The 17,514-nt window shown below is 47.1% G+C and overlaps 1 protein-coding gene across 1 annotated transcript in view; it reads right to left on the bottom strand.

Moving 5' to 3' along the window:
- Positions 1–966: 966 nt before the first annotated feature.
- The window catches only part of CLCN1 (chloride voltage-gated channel 1), an 88,196-nt gene continuing 71,648 nt past the window's right edge, over positions 967–17,514 (bottom strand). Inside the window, exons 14-23 of the mRNA XM_077345855.1 lie at positions 16,867–16,977; positions 16,548–16,761; positions 15,553–15,686; positions 14,197–14,384; positions 12,442–12,547; positions 8,259–8,335; positions 7,256–7,294; positions 5,800–5,904; positions 3,592–3,678; positions 967–2,639 (exon numbers count right to left, since the gene is read on the bottom strand). Coding sequence (XP_077201970.1) covers positions 2,253–2,639; positions 3,592–3,678; positions 5,800–5,904; positions 7,256–7,294; positions 8,259–8,335; positions 12,442–12,547; positions 14,197–14,384; positions 15,553–15,686; positions 16,548–16,761; positions 16,867–16,977 — 1,448 coding nt within the window. The 3' untranslated portion in view covers positions 967–2,252. The remainder of the gene's footprint in view (positions 2,640–3,591; positions 3,679–5,799; positions 5,905–7,255; positions 7,295–8,258; positions 8,336–12,441; positions 12,548–14,196; positions 14,385–15,552; positions 15,687–16,547; positions 16,762–16,866; positions 16,978–17,514) is intronic.

Below are 17,514 nucleotides of genomic sequence, written 5' to 3'. Positions count from 1 at the left end.
CCCACATTCCCAGAAATTTCCCAGCCCAGAGTAGGCACCCCAGCCGTGCAGCAGAGAAAGAAGGATGAATTGAATAACAGGAGGTTTTAGAACTATATTTATGCTGCAGACTGAAATAGGAGAGTTACTGAGACGTTGTTCTTCCTCTCCTGGGATGTATAGAAGAAGAGTTGGTTTTTTTACCTTGCTTTCCACTACCTGAAGGAGTCACAAAGCATCTTCCCATCACCTTCCCTTCCTCTCCCCACAACAGACACCCTGTGAGGTAGGTGGGGCTGAGAGAGCTCTAGCAGAACTGCTCTGTGAGGACAGCCCTGAGAGAACTGTCACGCAGCTGGCTGCATGTGGTGGAGAAGTGGGGAATCAAACGCAGTTGTCCAGATTAGAAGTTGCTCTTAATCAGTACATCATGCTGGCTCTCGAAGACTTGCTAAGGATCCCTAATGGGATTCTTGGCAGCTCCACCGAATTACAATTTTTAGGATTTGGAGGAGAGGATCAAAACCTGGTTTTAAAAAAAAATAGCCAATATAAATTTGTAGCGCACCCTTAAGAAGCAGTTGCTCTGTTTATTTCCTCAGTGTTTCCCATCGCCCCCATTATCTTACCTGAATTTCTTATGATTAAGACAAGTGCATTACAAAAAATATATATATTAAAGGACAACAGATGGGAGCCCTGCACGCACGCACACACACACACACACACAGCCTTACACAATCGAGTGACCTGAGACCTCCTCTTTTGACATCTTTTTCACAGCCAGCCCCCCCCCCCCCCAGTCCTGGTACGTCTGCTTCTGTGTGCATGTCACCAGCTGTGTGGGGGAATACAGCCTGGTTCTGCACATACCCGTCCATTCTGCAATCCATCTGCTGGGGCTGTGTGCAGAAACCATAACTCCCCTCCCCACCCAAACACCGGCCATTTAGAAGGCTCCCCCCTCCTTCCCTCCCTCCCTTGCTGAACAGCGAGTTGGCAGTATTTTGGCTTTTTCTAAAGGACTCAGCTGTTCCTTGTGCGCTCCCGTGAATCAAGGCACAGGATTTCCAAAAAGCCCTGAGTATCAGAGAGAAAGACACAGATTGAATAAGGGAGATCCAGCCAACTCCTTTCCTGCCGTTACCTGGTTTTTCTCCAATGTCTGGGGCATAGAGAGAAATACCACCACCACCACCACCATCCCACACACACACACACACACACTTTAACGCAGAAGCCCTATTCGCCAGTTGCAGTGAATGCATGTAAAATCCACGTACAATCCACTTGATTTTTCTTCATCTGTACACTCAGCAATCCTCACGTTACGTTCTGAATGCGTGATTCAAACGGCACGTTTATCCAGATGCTGGTTGTCGGATTCTTTTGGATATTGAATGTGCATCGGCTCTCGCAATCAGATGGATGCACGTACAGGCGAGATGCGTGTGTGTTCATTATGTATTTATGAGGAGGCCCCAAATAAACCCTGCTTCTGGTTTTTCTCCTCCTCCTTCCACTTAGTCCCAAAGAAATGCCCCAGTGGGGTGGGAGTTCTGAGCAGGTGAGTGGAGATTTCTGGGTGGGAAGGTGGGAGGAGGTGGGTGGGCCTGGCAGAGGGGACGTGGTCTTAAGGGTGGAGGTGAGAGGGGCTTGTGAAAGACATGAAACACAGTCCGGGGGGGGGGGGGTCAGTTCTACACTTATGCGGAACAGAAAGACGCTGCAAAAGAAAAGGGGGGAAGCAACTACACAAGAAGCAGGATTTCCCTTCTTATTCTGGACGTGTCCCACAACGGGCCTGGATGATTTCGACAGGTGGGCTGACCTTCTGTTCGATCCTCCTCCTGCCTCTTCTCCTGACCGTGCTGTGAAGCTGCAGGTGTATCAAATGAGGTAAGAGAAATGGTGACGGATACAACACGCTGTCGGCAATGACGGGAGGCGGGCAGCTTCCACTAACAGGGAATGACCTCACTTTTGCCGTGAACCTCTCCTCAGCAGGGAATGCAGCCCTACCGTTTTCAAAGGAAGCACAAGGCGAGGCCATATTCCCAGAGTCCTCCAGGCCAGGTCCACCCCACACATGCCCCCTCCACGTCTTGAAGGTGGCAGAAGAGAGAGACGGTCCATTCAGCCCAAGCCCTCCGGCGTGAGTCACCCATCCACAAACGCTTGATGGGCAGGCCGCAGGGCTCCTTCCCCCGAAGCACAAGTGTAGCAGGAGTAGCTTGGTGAAGGGGGTGCCCTGGGCCCCCTTCCGTATACAATTATAGTGGCACATCTTCATCTTCCTCGTCCAGGTCTGAGGAGTGAAGGTCGAGGTCCTTCAAGATGTCTGAGATGTTCTCAGCAGCTGGGCCGGTACGCTCCATCTCCTCCAGTTCCATATCGGCAACTGACAAGGAGCGTGTGTCTTTCCTGTCCTTTGGGCTGGAAGGTGGCTGTGGGCGGGGGCCAGTGGGGGCCACTGGGGTGTCCGTCCCTGAGTCCGCAGTGATCCCCCCAGGCGCCGTGTTTACACTCGGCTTGCTCCAGGCCTGGGTGGCCCATTTAGCCTGCTCCTTGGTGGAGGTCTGGGTGGCGTCACGGAAGCTCGCAAGGGGAGGGCGCAACTGGACACCAGAGCTCGTGGAGCCTTCGATTGCTTTCTGGAGCTGGGAGGTTCAGAGAGAGAGAGAGAGAAAGAGAGAGCAAATTAATAGGAGAACTGATCAGGAACACGCCCATGTAAACACTCACTCGGGAGATCAGAAAGATCCCAGCAAATGATTCATTTTGCTCCTGATGCCTAACTATAGTCAGCCAGTTTGGTGTAGTGGTTAGGAGTGTGGACTTCTAATCTGGCATGCCAGGTTCGATTCTGCGCTCCCCCACATGCAGCCAGCTGGGTGACCTTGGGCTCGCCACAGCACTGATGAAACTGTTCTGATCAAGCTCTCTCAGCCTCACCCACCACACAGGGTGTCTGTTGTGGGGAGAGGAATGGGAAGGCGACTGTAAGCCGCTTTGAGCCTCCTTTGGGTAGGGAAAAGCGGCATATAAGAACCAACTTCTTCTTCATAGTCCCTTCTGAGGAGACAGAAAAATGGCTACAACAAATCCCTTATTGGGCTAACGGATTTTATGCATCCCCACAAAGAACTATCTACGGAAGCAAGCACAGACTCAAGTGATTCTAACAGTCAAGTATAGCCCAACTGGCAGATACCCAAATCCACAAATCAGGGCCACACTCAGTCCTACAAACTTGAGGGACTCCCCCCCCCAGGTTTGCATAAAAATCTGAAAATAATTTTAAAAAATACAGGGGAATGGGATGTTTAAATCCCTCGTATCGGCAGGGTCCAGGGAGTGGTTTTCAAAGAACTGAAGATGAATCGAATTAGATGAGCTATGGAATGCCATTCCACTTCTGGTTCAAATTAGTTCAAAAATCTGCAGAACTGGTTTGACCGGGAGCAACAATGTAACAGGAGAAAACGCTGTCTCAAAACACAGCAATCAAAAACCAGGACCTTCTGCTCGGCTCGGCTCTTCCCCACCAACGGTAAAGCTTTTGGACAAAGAATAATGCACTGGCGATCAGGCCAGCAAGGCTTCCTTTACCTCTTGTAATGCAATCACACCTTTAAGCTTCCCCATACTGGTGACGTAGGCATGGGTCAGGCCCAGCAAAGAGAACAAGGTATGCGTCTGTGAGAGAGGGAGGTGGGAGACAGGAGGAAAGAAAAAGAAACTGATTGCTTCACAGTCATAACAAAGCCATGTGCCCATGGGGAATATTGTATACAAGCCAAGAAGTAATAGGGCTGCCCAACTCCTGTGGGGAAGCAGAGAGACTTAAGGACATAAGAGAAGCCATGTTGGATCAGGCCAATGGCCCATCCAGTCCCCATACTGTGTCACACAGTGGCCAAATCCCAGGTGCCATCAGGAGGTCCACCAGAAGCCCTCCCACTGTTGCCCCCCAAGCTCTAAGAACACAGAGCATCCCTTCCCCAGACAGAATGTTCCATCTATACCTTGGGGCTAATAGTCACTGATGGACCTCTGCTTCATAGAAGAACATAAGAGAAGCCATGTTGGATCAGGCCAATGGCCCATCCAGTCCAACACTGCCATCAGGAAGATCACCAGTGGGGCCAGAACTCCAGAAACCCTCCCACTGTTGCCCTCGAAGCACCAAGAACACAGAGCATCGCTGCCCCAGACAAAGTATTCTCTTTATACCTTGTGACCAACAGCCACTCATTGGACCTCTGCTCTATGTTTGTTCCCTGGAGCAGGGGTAGTCAACCTGTGGTCCTCCAGATGTTCACAGACTGCAATTCCCATGAGCGCCTGCCAGGCAGGGGCTCATGGGAATTGTAGTCCATGGACATCTGGAGGACCACAGGTTGACTACCCCTGCCCTGGAGGACAATTCCTTCTGCTGGCACACATGACTGAACAGCATGGTAGGATTCAAGCCATAATCTCAGATTTACTCTCTATGACTGCATAATTGCAGACATGCTGTTGTGTCATTGTCTCACTTCTGCTTCTTCTATGTACCAACAAAACATTCACTTGTTGGATAGGTAGGAACCTTTAAGGAGGTAGGCTGTTGCCACACTGATCCCTCTTCTAAGAAATAGAAGCCACTGAGGAAGAGACACTCCCTTGAAAATGAGCTATATACCAGATCTCATTTGGGTTCTGGACCTTGTTTTGGCTCCGGACCTCATTTTGGCTCCAGACCTCGTTTTGGCTCTGGACCTTTTTTTTGGCTTTGGCTTTCAGTTATAGAATAAAGAAGATTCTCTGTTTGACCGTAGCTATTTCATCAGCTTTCTTCTCCTCCTTGGTGTTCACCAGCTAGCAGGTCTTCTCTTTCTGTGCTGCCATCTCCATAAAGGCAGATGCAGCCAAGCTACCTCTTCCTGCAGGTGACACTGTGCATTAAGAAGAACAGGAGCTTTGCTAAAGAGATGATTCTTGGCACAGAGAGCTCTTGTGGCCACAGCTTTAATTGAGAGCATCTCTCTTACAAGGCACTGAATTAGGGAGGCTGGGTGCATCTGGTACATCTTCATCTGCAAAGGGAAGGTACCTATTGTAATAGGCACAGTTATATTTCTCATTACCAAAGCTTGGCACTCACAGAGGCCTGGGGAACAGCCTGCTGCGTATCTGAAAATCCCAGCTCTTATGCCTCTTCTGCCAAGTGGTATTTTGAGGCCGCAAAGAGCAGGTGTGGAAAAGAGCTCTTGCTTTTTCACCTCTTGGCTACTTTTCATTCATTCATTCATTCATTCATTCATTCATTCATTCATTCATTCATTCATTCATTCATTCCTTGGGATTCCTATGCTGCTCCTCTCCAAAAAGCTCTCAAGGTAGCTTAGCAACAAGAGGGACAATCTTGTACAATAAAACCTTTAAAATATTAAAGTTGAACTAAAATAAATTCAGCTAAAGTCACCCCAACAGTTAAACTATCTCCTGGGCTGCATGTCAAAGTCATTCAAGATAGATGTAATTGGCCCAGCTTTGAGGGCAGGAAATGGCTCAGGCAGAAGCCAGGGGGAGAGGGGGGCATTAGACAGGGTGGCCCTTTTGGATGGTAAAAGTGCAACCTTGGCCTCAACTGAATGCCTGGTGGATCAGTGCTGTCTTGTAGGTAGGCTTGGGCACTTGGGCGATTGCAGAAGTCCAAGGTGGCCAGCGCCGCGGCGCAGAGGCAATGGGGGTATTGATACAGAGACTCATCAGGGGACCAGGGTGGGTGAACCAAGGAGTGTGGAGATAGCAAGGAGCCCAGCAGACACTCACCTTGTGCAAGGATGTCCTCTCCACCAGCTGGAAGGGAGAAGGGTCTATGCGGCAGCTGTCGAAGCACACCTCTTTCTCCAGCTCCTCCTCCTCCCAAGCTTCTATCTGACACAGGAAAGAAGGGATCACACCCACACACTTGGCTGTCCTGAGGGGTCCCATGAAAGATCGGTCCCCAGGGCACCACTCCTGACAGTCCCACCGAGCCTAAGGGGGATTAAGCTCCCTTCATTCCCTTTTCTGCCGACACGGATGCTGTAACTCCATTTCCCCTTGCTGTTTCTTATGTTGGGATCTCACCTTTGGAACCCAAAATTTGGAACCTCAGAAACCTCCTTTCTCATGAAGATGCTGGCGTGATTCAACCACTTGGGGGCAAATAGGAAGGGAACTGGGAATCTATTTGTCTGCCCACTTACATGGAAAGCAAGTGGAGAAAAGAAATCCCCGCCCAGCACAGCACATGAGGGAGGGGTGGTTAACCATGGTTTCCTCCTTTCACATCCCTCCATTATTTGAAGCATTTCTCCTCCCTCCTGGCTGGCCCTAATAGTGAAATGGCAGAAAAGAACACTGCAATAGTGTTCTGCAATAGAGAGCCAGGGGGAGGGACTTTGCTGAAACCGCAACAATGTTAACGCACATGTCTTTTTCGCTAGTGTTGCAGATTGCTTGCAAGAGTGTAGCGTTTTTCGGAGGGTGAATCCACTTTTTGGGATTTCCCTAGAAGCGCTTCAACGAATCGCTTTTAGCGGGACTGTTTCAGGAGTGTGGCAGATTGTGTACGACGTCGTACATAACTGCATATTAGTAGCGATTACAATTTGCAACCCTTTTGCTACATTAAACTTGTGCGGAATGGACCCAAGTACTGAAGGAAAGCAACAAAAAGAGGAGGTGGGGAGGTGATGGTTTGGCTGTCGGCAGCCTGGATTTGCCAACCTTTAGGTAGGGCCTAGAGATCTCCCAGAATTGCATCTTGTCTCCAGAATACAGAGATCAATTCCCAGAAATGGCTACTTTGAAAGGGTGAACTCTATGGTATTACGCCCTGTTGAGGTCCCTCCCTAGGCTCCCTCCAGTAGCACCTTTAAGACCAACAAAGATTTATTCAAGGCGTGTGCTTTTGCGTGCATGCACTCGAAAGCTCGCGCCTTGAATAAATCCTTGTTCATCTTAAAGGTGCTATTGGGCTCTGATTTTGTTGTGCTACTTCAGACCAACACGACTGCCCACTTTAAATGTATTATAACTCTCTTAATGGCGGGGGACCTTTTCCACTTCAGTCACAGACACACCCCAAGCTCTCCCTGCTTGTAGAATCAGCAAGGGAAAGGACCCAACCACTTGCTGACAAGAAAGAGGGCTGTGATTATTTTTCAACCATAAACAATGCCTAATTCGGGACGGGGGGCAGTTCCTGTTGGCTCTCCCACATCCGTTTTTCCAGACTTACCTCCTCTGGCTTCATGGTGTCGACAATATCCGTTGAATCCTAAGGAGAATTGGAAACCAAAGCCAAGATCAGAACCAAGATGAAGCCTTAACTCTAGATTGCTCCTCATATTCAATTTAGTCCAGATTACATCCCCCCAGCCCTGGGAGACTTCATCTGACTGAGATGTTTCTTCCTATTTGGCTAGAGGAAGGCTCCAAACATGCTTGGGTGTGTTGGCAGAGTTTAAATGTGCAAAAGAGGGGTGTAGAAAGAAGAGAGAGAGAAAGAGAAAGAGAAAGAGAGAGAGAGAGAGAGAGAGAGAGAGAGAGAGAGAGCTAACTAACTGTTCTAACTATTGTCTGCAGACATTCTGTCTGTTTAACTGCTGTTCTCGAGGCAAGCAGGGAAGAAATATGCACAAAGAAACAAGAAGCCTCCTATTGTGCCAATCGGGACACAGGAGGAGTCAATTTGAAAAATATCAGGAAGTTCCTGATCTAGCTATGCTAAATACACGTTTCCTCCAATGCCCCCTGCAGGACACACTTTATATTCTGCTCAATCACGCACACTGCAGATCTTGCATATTCCAACAGTGTGGGGTCATAGGACATCAGCCACTGACTTCCCTAACAGCCCACAGGAATTCCAATTTTGAGGGATAAGCACGTGCAGTAATTCTGCTACGGCTGCAGCATTTCGTTGTTCTGACAACTGGACAGATTGGCTAAAAGTTTTGGATTGACTGACAAAATTCTCCCTGTCCATTGGGTAAAAAACAATTAAAGTTAATAATTGTTAATACAACTATTTATAAAAATGGCTACGCTGCACACACACCGTACAATAGATAAATAACCCTGGTCTGAAAACCCTGTCCCCCACCCGGGGGACACCCACTAAAGCTGCTTTCCTTGAATCTCCCGGAGATTTTTCTAGTCTGGCTCCTTCTCTTCTCCCCTGTAAGAATCAGGCTTCCTTTCAAACCGTTGGGCACCCGAGGCACTTTCAGATTCCTCACCTGCTCAGTCATCTCAGGCTGAGGCGGAGGGTGGTGAAAACACAGGAGCCGCCGTGTCAGTCGCCAAAATCTCTGGCCTGTGGGGAGGAAGCGAACGAGAGGAAACATGCGGGAGGCCAGATGGTGAAGCAGCCATCTTCCCCCTCCAGAATCCGGGCCAGACAGATATAAACAAAATCCTGCAGCTAGGGAATGCTAACTGCTAATTATTTCCAATAATTTTTGGAAATTATTATCATTATTAATCTATTTGAATGATCAATTATATTACTCAGTACTAGGGGTAAATTCTTGGTGAGAATCCTCTCTGGTTGAAACATTTACCCGGATGCTGAGAAAATAGTAATTTTTCTCTCAGATGTCAATGCCTAGGCATCACACAGACGTTTTTTAAAAATGAGGTCTGAGGTTCAACTGAAGTGATTAATTGTCTTATGGCTCTAATACAGTGGTTCTCAACATGGGGGTTGGGACCCCTTTAGGGGTCGAATGACCTTTTCACAGGGGTCATGGCAGGGCAAGCAGATTGGCGGGGGGGGAAGGGCATCCACACAACAGCCTTGCGGGGTAGATTGAGCTAGAGCGTTCATCTGTCTGGAGCAGTGGAAAAGAGCGATATCGGCATGGTGGGACAAGAGGCAGAACTGAACTGAGAAACCCCGGGAAAAAAACCTTGTTTATATACAATCATGAACGATGGATCTTCACACCATTGGTCAGTTTTGGTTTAATTTCTGTGAAAGAACACTGGCATAATTTTATAGTTGGGGGTCACCACAACATGAGGAACTGCATTAAAGGTTGCAGCATTAGGAAAATTGAGAACCACTGCTCTAATAGCACCTTTAAAAGACATTATTAAAAATCTGTTTATGTTTGGATAAACCTGCAGCTTCACTAGAGTTTTACTGTCTTAATTGAAGAGCCTCTTGTGGTGCAGGGTGGTAAGGCAGTGACATGCTGTCTGAAGCTCTGCCCATGAGGCTGGGAGTTCGATCCCAGCAGCTGGCTCAAGGTTGACTCAGCCTTCCATCCTTCCGAGGACGGTAAAATGAGTATCCAGCTTGCTGGGGGGTAAACGGTCATGACTGGGGAAGGCACTGGCAAACCACCCCATATTGAGTCTGCCATGAAAACGCTAGAGGGTGTCACCCCAAGGGTCAGACATGATCCGGTGCTTGCACAGGGGATACCTTTACCTTTTAGGTCAATAAACTTAACTGACTGACTGGACTATTGTTGCATCATCTACTGAAGTATCAGGCTTTCTCAACCAGGCCTTTGTGAAACCCTGGGGTTTCTTGACAGCCCTGGAAGGGTTTCCCCAAATGAGTGGGAGTTCATTAATTTTTAATCTATTTTTTTAAACTTCTTAAACATTTATCGGCTGATAAGACCATATACGGTCATGTTGACCTGCCCCCCCTCCCAAAAAGGCCAATGATGGGCCTGGAGGGGATGGGGAGGGGATGTACACAACTATGCTTCCCAACCACCAGTTCTGGGGTTTCTGAAGAATGTTTCAGGGGTCTCTCAATAGTCATAAAGTTGGAAAAGGCTGTCTTAAATTATAAATATAAGATTTCATTTCTCCTTATATTTATCGTCTATCATACGGAGGGACGACAAGACAGGACACAATTTCTCATGAAAATCCCCTGGCTTCAGAGGAAACGAAACAGCTGGCCCAGCTGCAGCCGACCCACGGGGAGAAGGCCCCTGTGGGTAGAACAAGGTCACTTTGGAAGAACCAAGGGAAAGAAATGACAGGCTGTGTCAAAGAAGTGACAGAAAACTGAGCTGCTTGAACGCCTGGGATGCAAGGATGACAGACCTGTCCTTCAGGAATTTTTATGCTTTGACTTTACAAATCAACCACCACTGGCAGCTGATATCATCTCCTGTGGAGAACTCCCTAAGTTAAACACAAAGCTTTATTAATGGGGAGGGGGGTAGTGTACCAATTCATGTGCAATAGGTCTATTCACCAACACAGCCATTCTCAACAGGGTCTGTACAGCTCCCTGGAGGCCCTGGCACATTTGAAGGGAGCCGCTGACAGAAAGATCGGCAAAGGGGAGCTGAAAAGTGGGGCCCTGGTAACTGGACCGATGAAATACCCTTCTTGACACGTGTGACGTCTTTAATTGCTAGAAAGTTTGACCTTCGTCGAGGGAAAGAAACAGTCCATGCCTTTGTGTGTGCTTGGATTAATGCATTTAAGAAAACAAAAGAATGCACATGGTTCTCTTGGCTGAATGTTCTAGAATTCTGGCTCACTTATAAGCGTAGCTCAAGATAGTACACAGTCATTGACCTTCAGAAGCGGGAGACTTCAAATAACAGTAAAATTAGATATACAGGAAAGCGGAGTAAAATATAACTTGCGGAGTGAGATAGCCAACATTTCTACCGGGATGCCATCTTGAAGCCTCAGCACAACTTGGCTAGCTTATATGTAAGACAAGGTGCATTGGGTATAGTTAATTCACTCTTAGCTTAGGCCTTTATTTAGCCTAGCTCACGGCACAAGTGGCCGGCCTGCAGCAGAGGGCCCTGAGAGAAGACCTCCTAAAAAGCACCTTAGCCAAAAAAAGGGTTGAGAATGGCCAAACTAGAAGTTCTACATAGGAGGAAGAGGCATCTGGCTAGCTACAGCTGGGAATAAAATACTTGTAGGCTAATTGGACTTTTATTGCATTGGGCAATTCTTATACTTGCCTGTTGTTTGGACAATTTCATCCCCAGGGCAGGGGAGTGGAGAGCTCAGAAACCTTTATTGGTCTAACAGCAGGAGAACAGAGAGCCAATCTTATGGGATTTCATTTTGCAGCACTCTGATCATCCAGCATCCTCATGGCCTTTTCACATCAACCGCTACTGAGCCTAGGCTCAACAGGTGGTGGCAGCAAATCTGAACTCCTTGACAAGCGTACCTATAAGATGCACCTGCGTGAGACCTTCACACATATTTAGGTGTGCACTTCAAAAGTTCTTAAGATTTGCACCTAAAACATAATACGTAAAGTGTCCATCAGAGACTATTAACTGTCGGCGTTGCTTTGCAAAGCTTTCATGCTAGCATTCATGGTCATGTGTGCTTTTGGATCTCGAACACTGAACCTTGCAGGAAGAACATCAATTGCCACCTACTTTAGCCAACTCTTGGAAAATGACGTTGACCTGAAGGCCAGTTGACGTGTTGGCTTGGTGAGAAGGCGGATTGATTAATATTGAGAATAGTTTTATAGAGAGAGACTTCCCAAGGGTGAAATTTGTACCTGGAGCCACTTAAAAAGGTAAAGGTATCCCCTGTGCAAGCACTGGGTCATGTCTGACCCTTGGGGTGACGCCCTCTAGCGTTTTCATGGAAGACTCAATACGGGGTGGTTTGCCAGTGCCTTCCCCAGTCATTACCGTTTACCCCCCAGCAGCAAGCTGGGTACACATTTTACCAACCTCAGAAGGATGGAAGGCTGAGTCAACCTTGAGCTGGCTGCTGGGATTGAACTCCCAGCCTCATGGGCAGAGCTTTCAGACTGCATGTCTGCTGCCTTACCACTCTGCGCCACAAGAGGCTCTTAAAGCCACTTAATCTGCCCTAAATTGAGTTGCAAGTACTCAATAGTAATAGAAATGAACTCTGAGGGTGTTTCCGCAGAAGAGAAACGTGGAATAAAAGGCGCCATCTGCATTATCACCTATCACCTGTCCCTGTTTTCCACCAAACAACCACTCTCAAGGCAAGTCACAAAGCTTCTCGCCCGCTGTCTAACACCACAACACCTGGGCTCGTCTCCCGTTCTAATTTTTATTTATTTTATTCAACAAAATTTATACCTCACCTTCCTGCCCTCACAAGGGGCCACCAACGTGGCTAACCAATTTGAAATACACCTAATGAAATCACATTTTAAAAACCATCAACACAATTAAAATTAAGCAAAAATACACATACAAAAACTTAAAAAAAAACAATTACAATGTAGGGCAGGAAGAACAGGGAACTGAGGAAACACCAAACCAAACAAAAAAGCTTTCACCCACTGGTGAAAGATGGCAATTGAAGGGGACAAGCAAATCTCCCAGGGAAGAGGGTTCCGACGTTTTCTATGTCCAACTTAGTGACAAGGCTCACACCTCCGCACCCTACTGGAATGTCCCACCCCCCAAACATCTGTACCTAGAGTTTCCTGAGGAGTTGGTGTCTCTGGCAAAGGTTTGTGAGGAGTCACAGGGCCATTGGGTTCTTCTGGGTGACTGGAGGCTAATGGGGGCAGCTGAGGCAGCTGTCAAGAGAAAGCAGAACAGAACAAGTTTCAGCATTTCCTGGAGAATGAGCATTTAGCGTTTCCTTAGCACTTTCCTCTAAATACGGTTGCCAGCTCTGGGTTGTGAAATCCCTGGAGATTTTGGCGGTGAAGGTGGGAGTGGGCGGCATTTGGGGCAGGGAGGGACCTCAGTGGAGTAGACTGCTATGGAGTCCCCCCTCCATAGCAGCCATTTTCTCCAGTGGAATTAGAGTCGCCAGCTCTGGGTTGGGAAATCCCTGGAGACTTTGGGGATGGAGCTGGGAGTGGGTGGGATTTGGGACACAGAGGGACCTCAATGGACTATAATACTGTGGAGCCCCCCCCCCATCCGAGGAAGCCATTTTCTCCAGGGGAACTGATCTCTTGAGATGAGCAATTCCAGTGGATCTTCAGGTCCCACCTGAAGACTAGCATCCCTACTGTGGACCCAAGATCAGCACAGGATGGCATTGATGTAGTTCTCATTTATTCTGTTTATTTCATATTATTTGTTTCCTTTGTTTGTAGCCCACTTTGTGGCTTGTCTGCTTGCAGTTGCATTTATTTAAACTACTGTGGTGTTTCTAGAAGGCACTTTGGGTGTCTGTGGAAGAGAAAAGCAGGATATGCATGGATGTAAGAGCGGTCCAGTTGCTGATGACTTATGGAGACCCCATAAGGGGCTTCCAAGGGAAGGGAGAAACAGAGGGCCTTCCTCGTCATGGCCTTCCTCTGCCGAGCCTTCTTTGATGGTCTCCCATCCAGGTACTGATCCCGCCTAGCCCCTGAGACCTAATGAGATGGGGCTATACCATGTGGCCTTCCCTCTCAAAAAGAAGTCCTCCCTCACTCAGAGGAGCCACGCTTTGATTTCCTTGTGGCTGATGGCTGCCCATCTATTACTATCACTGTTGCCACGTTTATACATTTATTAATTAAATTAAGGAAGAAATTTGTTGAAGGAAATGTCGAGGGAAATTAAAACTGAAGTTTTATTTGGTTTTTTTTTTCTAAACGGATTTTTTATGATTTGGACTTTTATTGTTTTTGTGTTTGTTGTGTATATTTATTTGATTGTACATTCTTCCTGAAGTTTATTGTTGCTATCATCATTCTTTTATTTTACTTTCCTTTTCGGTTAGAATAATGGTAAGGCTGATGGCTACAACATCTAATAAATAAACTGAAACTCAAAAAAATCAGAGTCCAGTAGCACCTTTAAGACCAACGAATTTATTCAAGGCATGAGCTAAGCTTGAACAAATCTTTGTTGGTCTTAAAGGCGCTACTGGACTCTGATTTTATTGTGCTACTTCAGACCAACATGGCTACTCGTTTGAATGAAACTAAAAAAGCAGGAGATATATTACATACATAAAATCCCTCACTTCGGCAACCTTTAAACAGGCCCTGTTGAGTAAGCCAGATGAGGGACTTTAGTCAGAGAGCATCTTGCCTACGTCAAATCAGTGAGATGGTTGCTGAGGTAACCTTAGAAGTAAAAAATTGCAAGGCCCACATTTCTTAACCACGGCGCCACATTCAGATTCCTTTCCCATCCTTCTTCCCTTCTCTGCATCTTTATAACTTTCTCTTTCGCCCTTCCCTGCAGCTTGCTCTCCAGCTGCTTCCCTCTAGTTCCTCACTTCAGTCTTCTCCTCTTCATCCTCATCCTCATCCACAAAAGCAAAGGATTCGTGTTTCCACGCAGATAGCTCATCTGACTTCTGAAGCACCTCCTTGGCGAGCCGCAGGCGCCGTTCTGGACTGAGGTGCCTGAGCAGAAGTCCCTGGAGATCGGGCCGCTCCACCGACCCCAGGAGAATCATGGATTCTACAGGAAGAGAGGAGGGGAGACAATAAAACGTTAGGTCTGTCGGAATTGTCACCTGATAGCTGCATACCCCCGGGATCTCCCCTGATCTTCATGAGCAACAGGGCAGGCCTGCACCCAAGTATGATCTTGTAAAGTTGCCCCGTTTGGGAAACTCCTGTAGGTTTGAGGGGGAGTGCCCGAGGAGGGTGGAATCCAAAGAATGGAAGGAACTGAGTGAGGACGTCATATCACTCTAGGGCAGCCCTTTGCAATCTTTTGACCACTGAAATATTTTTCAGGCTTTGAAGAACTCAGGAAGTGGTGACACGCCTGTCATGACCCCGTGAGGCACATCCAAGGAACATGAAACAGACAAAGGACATTTTTTAGGAATGTCCATAAGCTGTGTATTTCAGTTCATAGAGAGTAAAACAGGCTTTCGCCCACAACAGAACAACATTGCTAAAGACAAGGCTTAAAAGTGAGATCAGGCCTGATTCTGCACTTACTTTTTTTTTTCTGCTGTCGATCCTGCTGAATTCAGATCGATTTGAACCCGGATCTTTCTCCTCCCTCCCCCGGGCAAATTGAAACAGAAAGCCTTCTGCACTTGATTGGGGAAACTCAGAGTGGGGAGGGGAGCGGTGGTCACAAAGCTGAACTACCTTTCCTGAACTGGTGCTGGTGGGGGGTATTGGATGAAGTCCAGCTGGCACTAGTGCTTTATTTCATCTCTTTTGACTCCCAAGCCAGCAGCAGCCCCTCAGAGAATGAGGCAAATCTCTGCTGAGAGAAGTGTGGGCATCTGGAGCACAGTCTCTTTAAAACAGGGAGGGAAGCCTTGCAACCAGGAACCAGGAAGTCTTTGAACTGATGCCATGGCCAATCAGGGAAGACTGTGTGCTCAGCATTGCAGGCATGGAGAAGTAAGTTAATTGGCAAAAAGAAGAAATCTACACTTCTACTGGTGAGGGTTTTTCACATATTGAGGCTTATATCCACTCCTGGATATCACGGGAGAAAGGTAGGGTCACCGTGGATCAATCATGCATGTTGCAGAGGGAGCAGTCGGGTGGGCAAAAGGAAGCCGGGAGATGTCCTCATGGAAGATCTCTTTCCAAGGTAGCGATCCCAACACACTGAACTAGAGTGAGGTTAAAAAAAACCCACCTCCACCCTGGCTCACCTGTAGAATCCACTAAAGGAAAGGTCTTGAAAGCTGTGTCCTGTAGCAGAGCCTTCAGATCCTTGTATTTGCAGTTGGACCAGATGAATTTGACGTCACACACCATGATGTCCTCGACGTAGATGTTGTATTTGCTTGACGAAAGAAAGAAAGAAAGAAAGAAAGAAAGAAAGAAAGAAAGAAAGAAAGAAAGAAAGAAAGAAAGAAAGAAAGAAAGAAAGAAAGAAAGAAAGAAAGAAAGAAAGAAAGAAGAGTGAGCTAACAGCAAGGAAAGGGCCTATGGTCAGTCATTCATTGCATCAACTTACACTGCTGAATCAGCTTTGAGGCTCAATGAGACAGGCAGACTATAACCCTAGTAGAACATACATACATACATACATACATACATACATATATACATACATACATACTTATATTTATTTATGTTTACATTTATATACTGCCATTCCCTGCAAGCTCATGGTGGTTCACAAAAGAAAGACATTGTAACATCCAATAAAAACATATAATTAGCAACCCATTAAAACAGTCCTTAATAACACATAGAATGGCGGTATCTCATAGGACCTAAGAAAAAACCCTCCCCACATTCCAGAGCATCAGTCTTGGTTAAGGTGACCAGCTTTTAACACTGGTAAAGCGGGACACCATTGACCGGGAGAGTTCTTGATTAACAATTTGGTCTATATGGAGCAACAAAAAGTTTAATAGAAAGCATAGAACGCAAAAATAGTATTGTAATATATATTTTTAAAATTCAACGTAAGTACAATTTGCCAGGTACCCCTAGATGTCCCATTGGACATTTGGCCCTGGAGTGCCACTCGGAGGAGCGAATCAGGAGCCGCTTTGCGGCTCCTGATTCGCTCCTCTGAGTTTTTATCCCGGACAGAGCCCACCCTAATTCCTCCCCACCAGCCCTTACTGTTTTATTTAGTCCGCGGCGCAGATCTGATAAGCCGCTTCTGCAAAAGTATATTCCCTTGATGTACCTGATTTGATTCCAACCCAGGTCTGGCAGGTAGGGCAGCTTCTTCACTTGAATAATGCTGTCGTACAGACTGGGCTGCAGACTCTGGGCCACCATGTTGGCCAGGATGACGGCCACCATCATGGGCAGGATGTGAGAGATCTGTCCCGTCAGCTCAAAGCAAATCACCGCCGTGGACACCGTGTGGCTCACTGCGCCTGTCAGAGCCGCTGCACCTTCCCCAGACAGGAGAGAGAGAGGGAAAGTCAGCGTCCTATGAGTGGAGAGAGCTTGGAGATGAAAACCTTGCAGCCAGAGGGGAAAGCACAGGCTGGACTTACCAATCACTGCATAACCTCCTGGTAAGATTTTGTAAACGATGCCATCAAATAGTATCCCATCAGGGAAAAGCCAGGCCATGATTTCACCCACCAGACGTCCAAAGGCAGCCCCTACAAGCCATCAAGAAAACAATATTTCACATCTGGGAGTCCAGCAGATAGGCCATCCCACAGCCCCTCCAATCAGCACTGGTGTGAAATCAGTCACATGTCTCTCATGTGTGTAATTCTCTGTGTAAGAAAGGAAGGAGCTGAGGTACAGAGGTGCAAATCCTGTCATAAATCTTCCAAATGTGAATTATCTGACTAGAAAAGAATTCACAGTTAACAGGGTTGAAGAGTACCTCTTGCTTTAAAAACAAAATCCTGTAAGGGGTAGTAGCGTAAAATGATGTTGAAGTAAAGCAGAGGAAATAAATAATGTTGGTTGATCACCCATGTACTCATTTACCTCTCCCCAATAAACATTTTCTGGCTACGGGGCCTGTTCACAGAGGAAATGGGTCCTCACCTCTGCCCTGCCACTTAGGACAGCAACATATGGAATATTGCTCAGGAGCTGCTCACACTATAACTGTAGGCCAGTAGTGAGGCTGAGGAGTTGCTGCATAATGTTGTCGTTATTTATTAAATTTATAGACCGTCCCT

Source organism: Paroedura picta, chromosome 7 (assembly GCF_049243985.1).
Source record: "Paroedura picta isolate Pp20150507F chromosome 7, Ppicta_v3.0, whole genome shotgun sequence".
In the NCBI taxonomy this organism is placed as follows: domain Eukaryota; kingdom Metazoa; phylum Chordata; class Lepidosauria; order Squamata; family Gekkonidae; genus Paroedura; species Paroedura picta.
The sequence above is the reverse complement of the archived record's forward strand: the minus strand, read 5'-3'. Positions and strand labels throughout refer to the sequence as shown.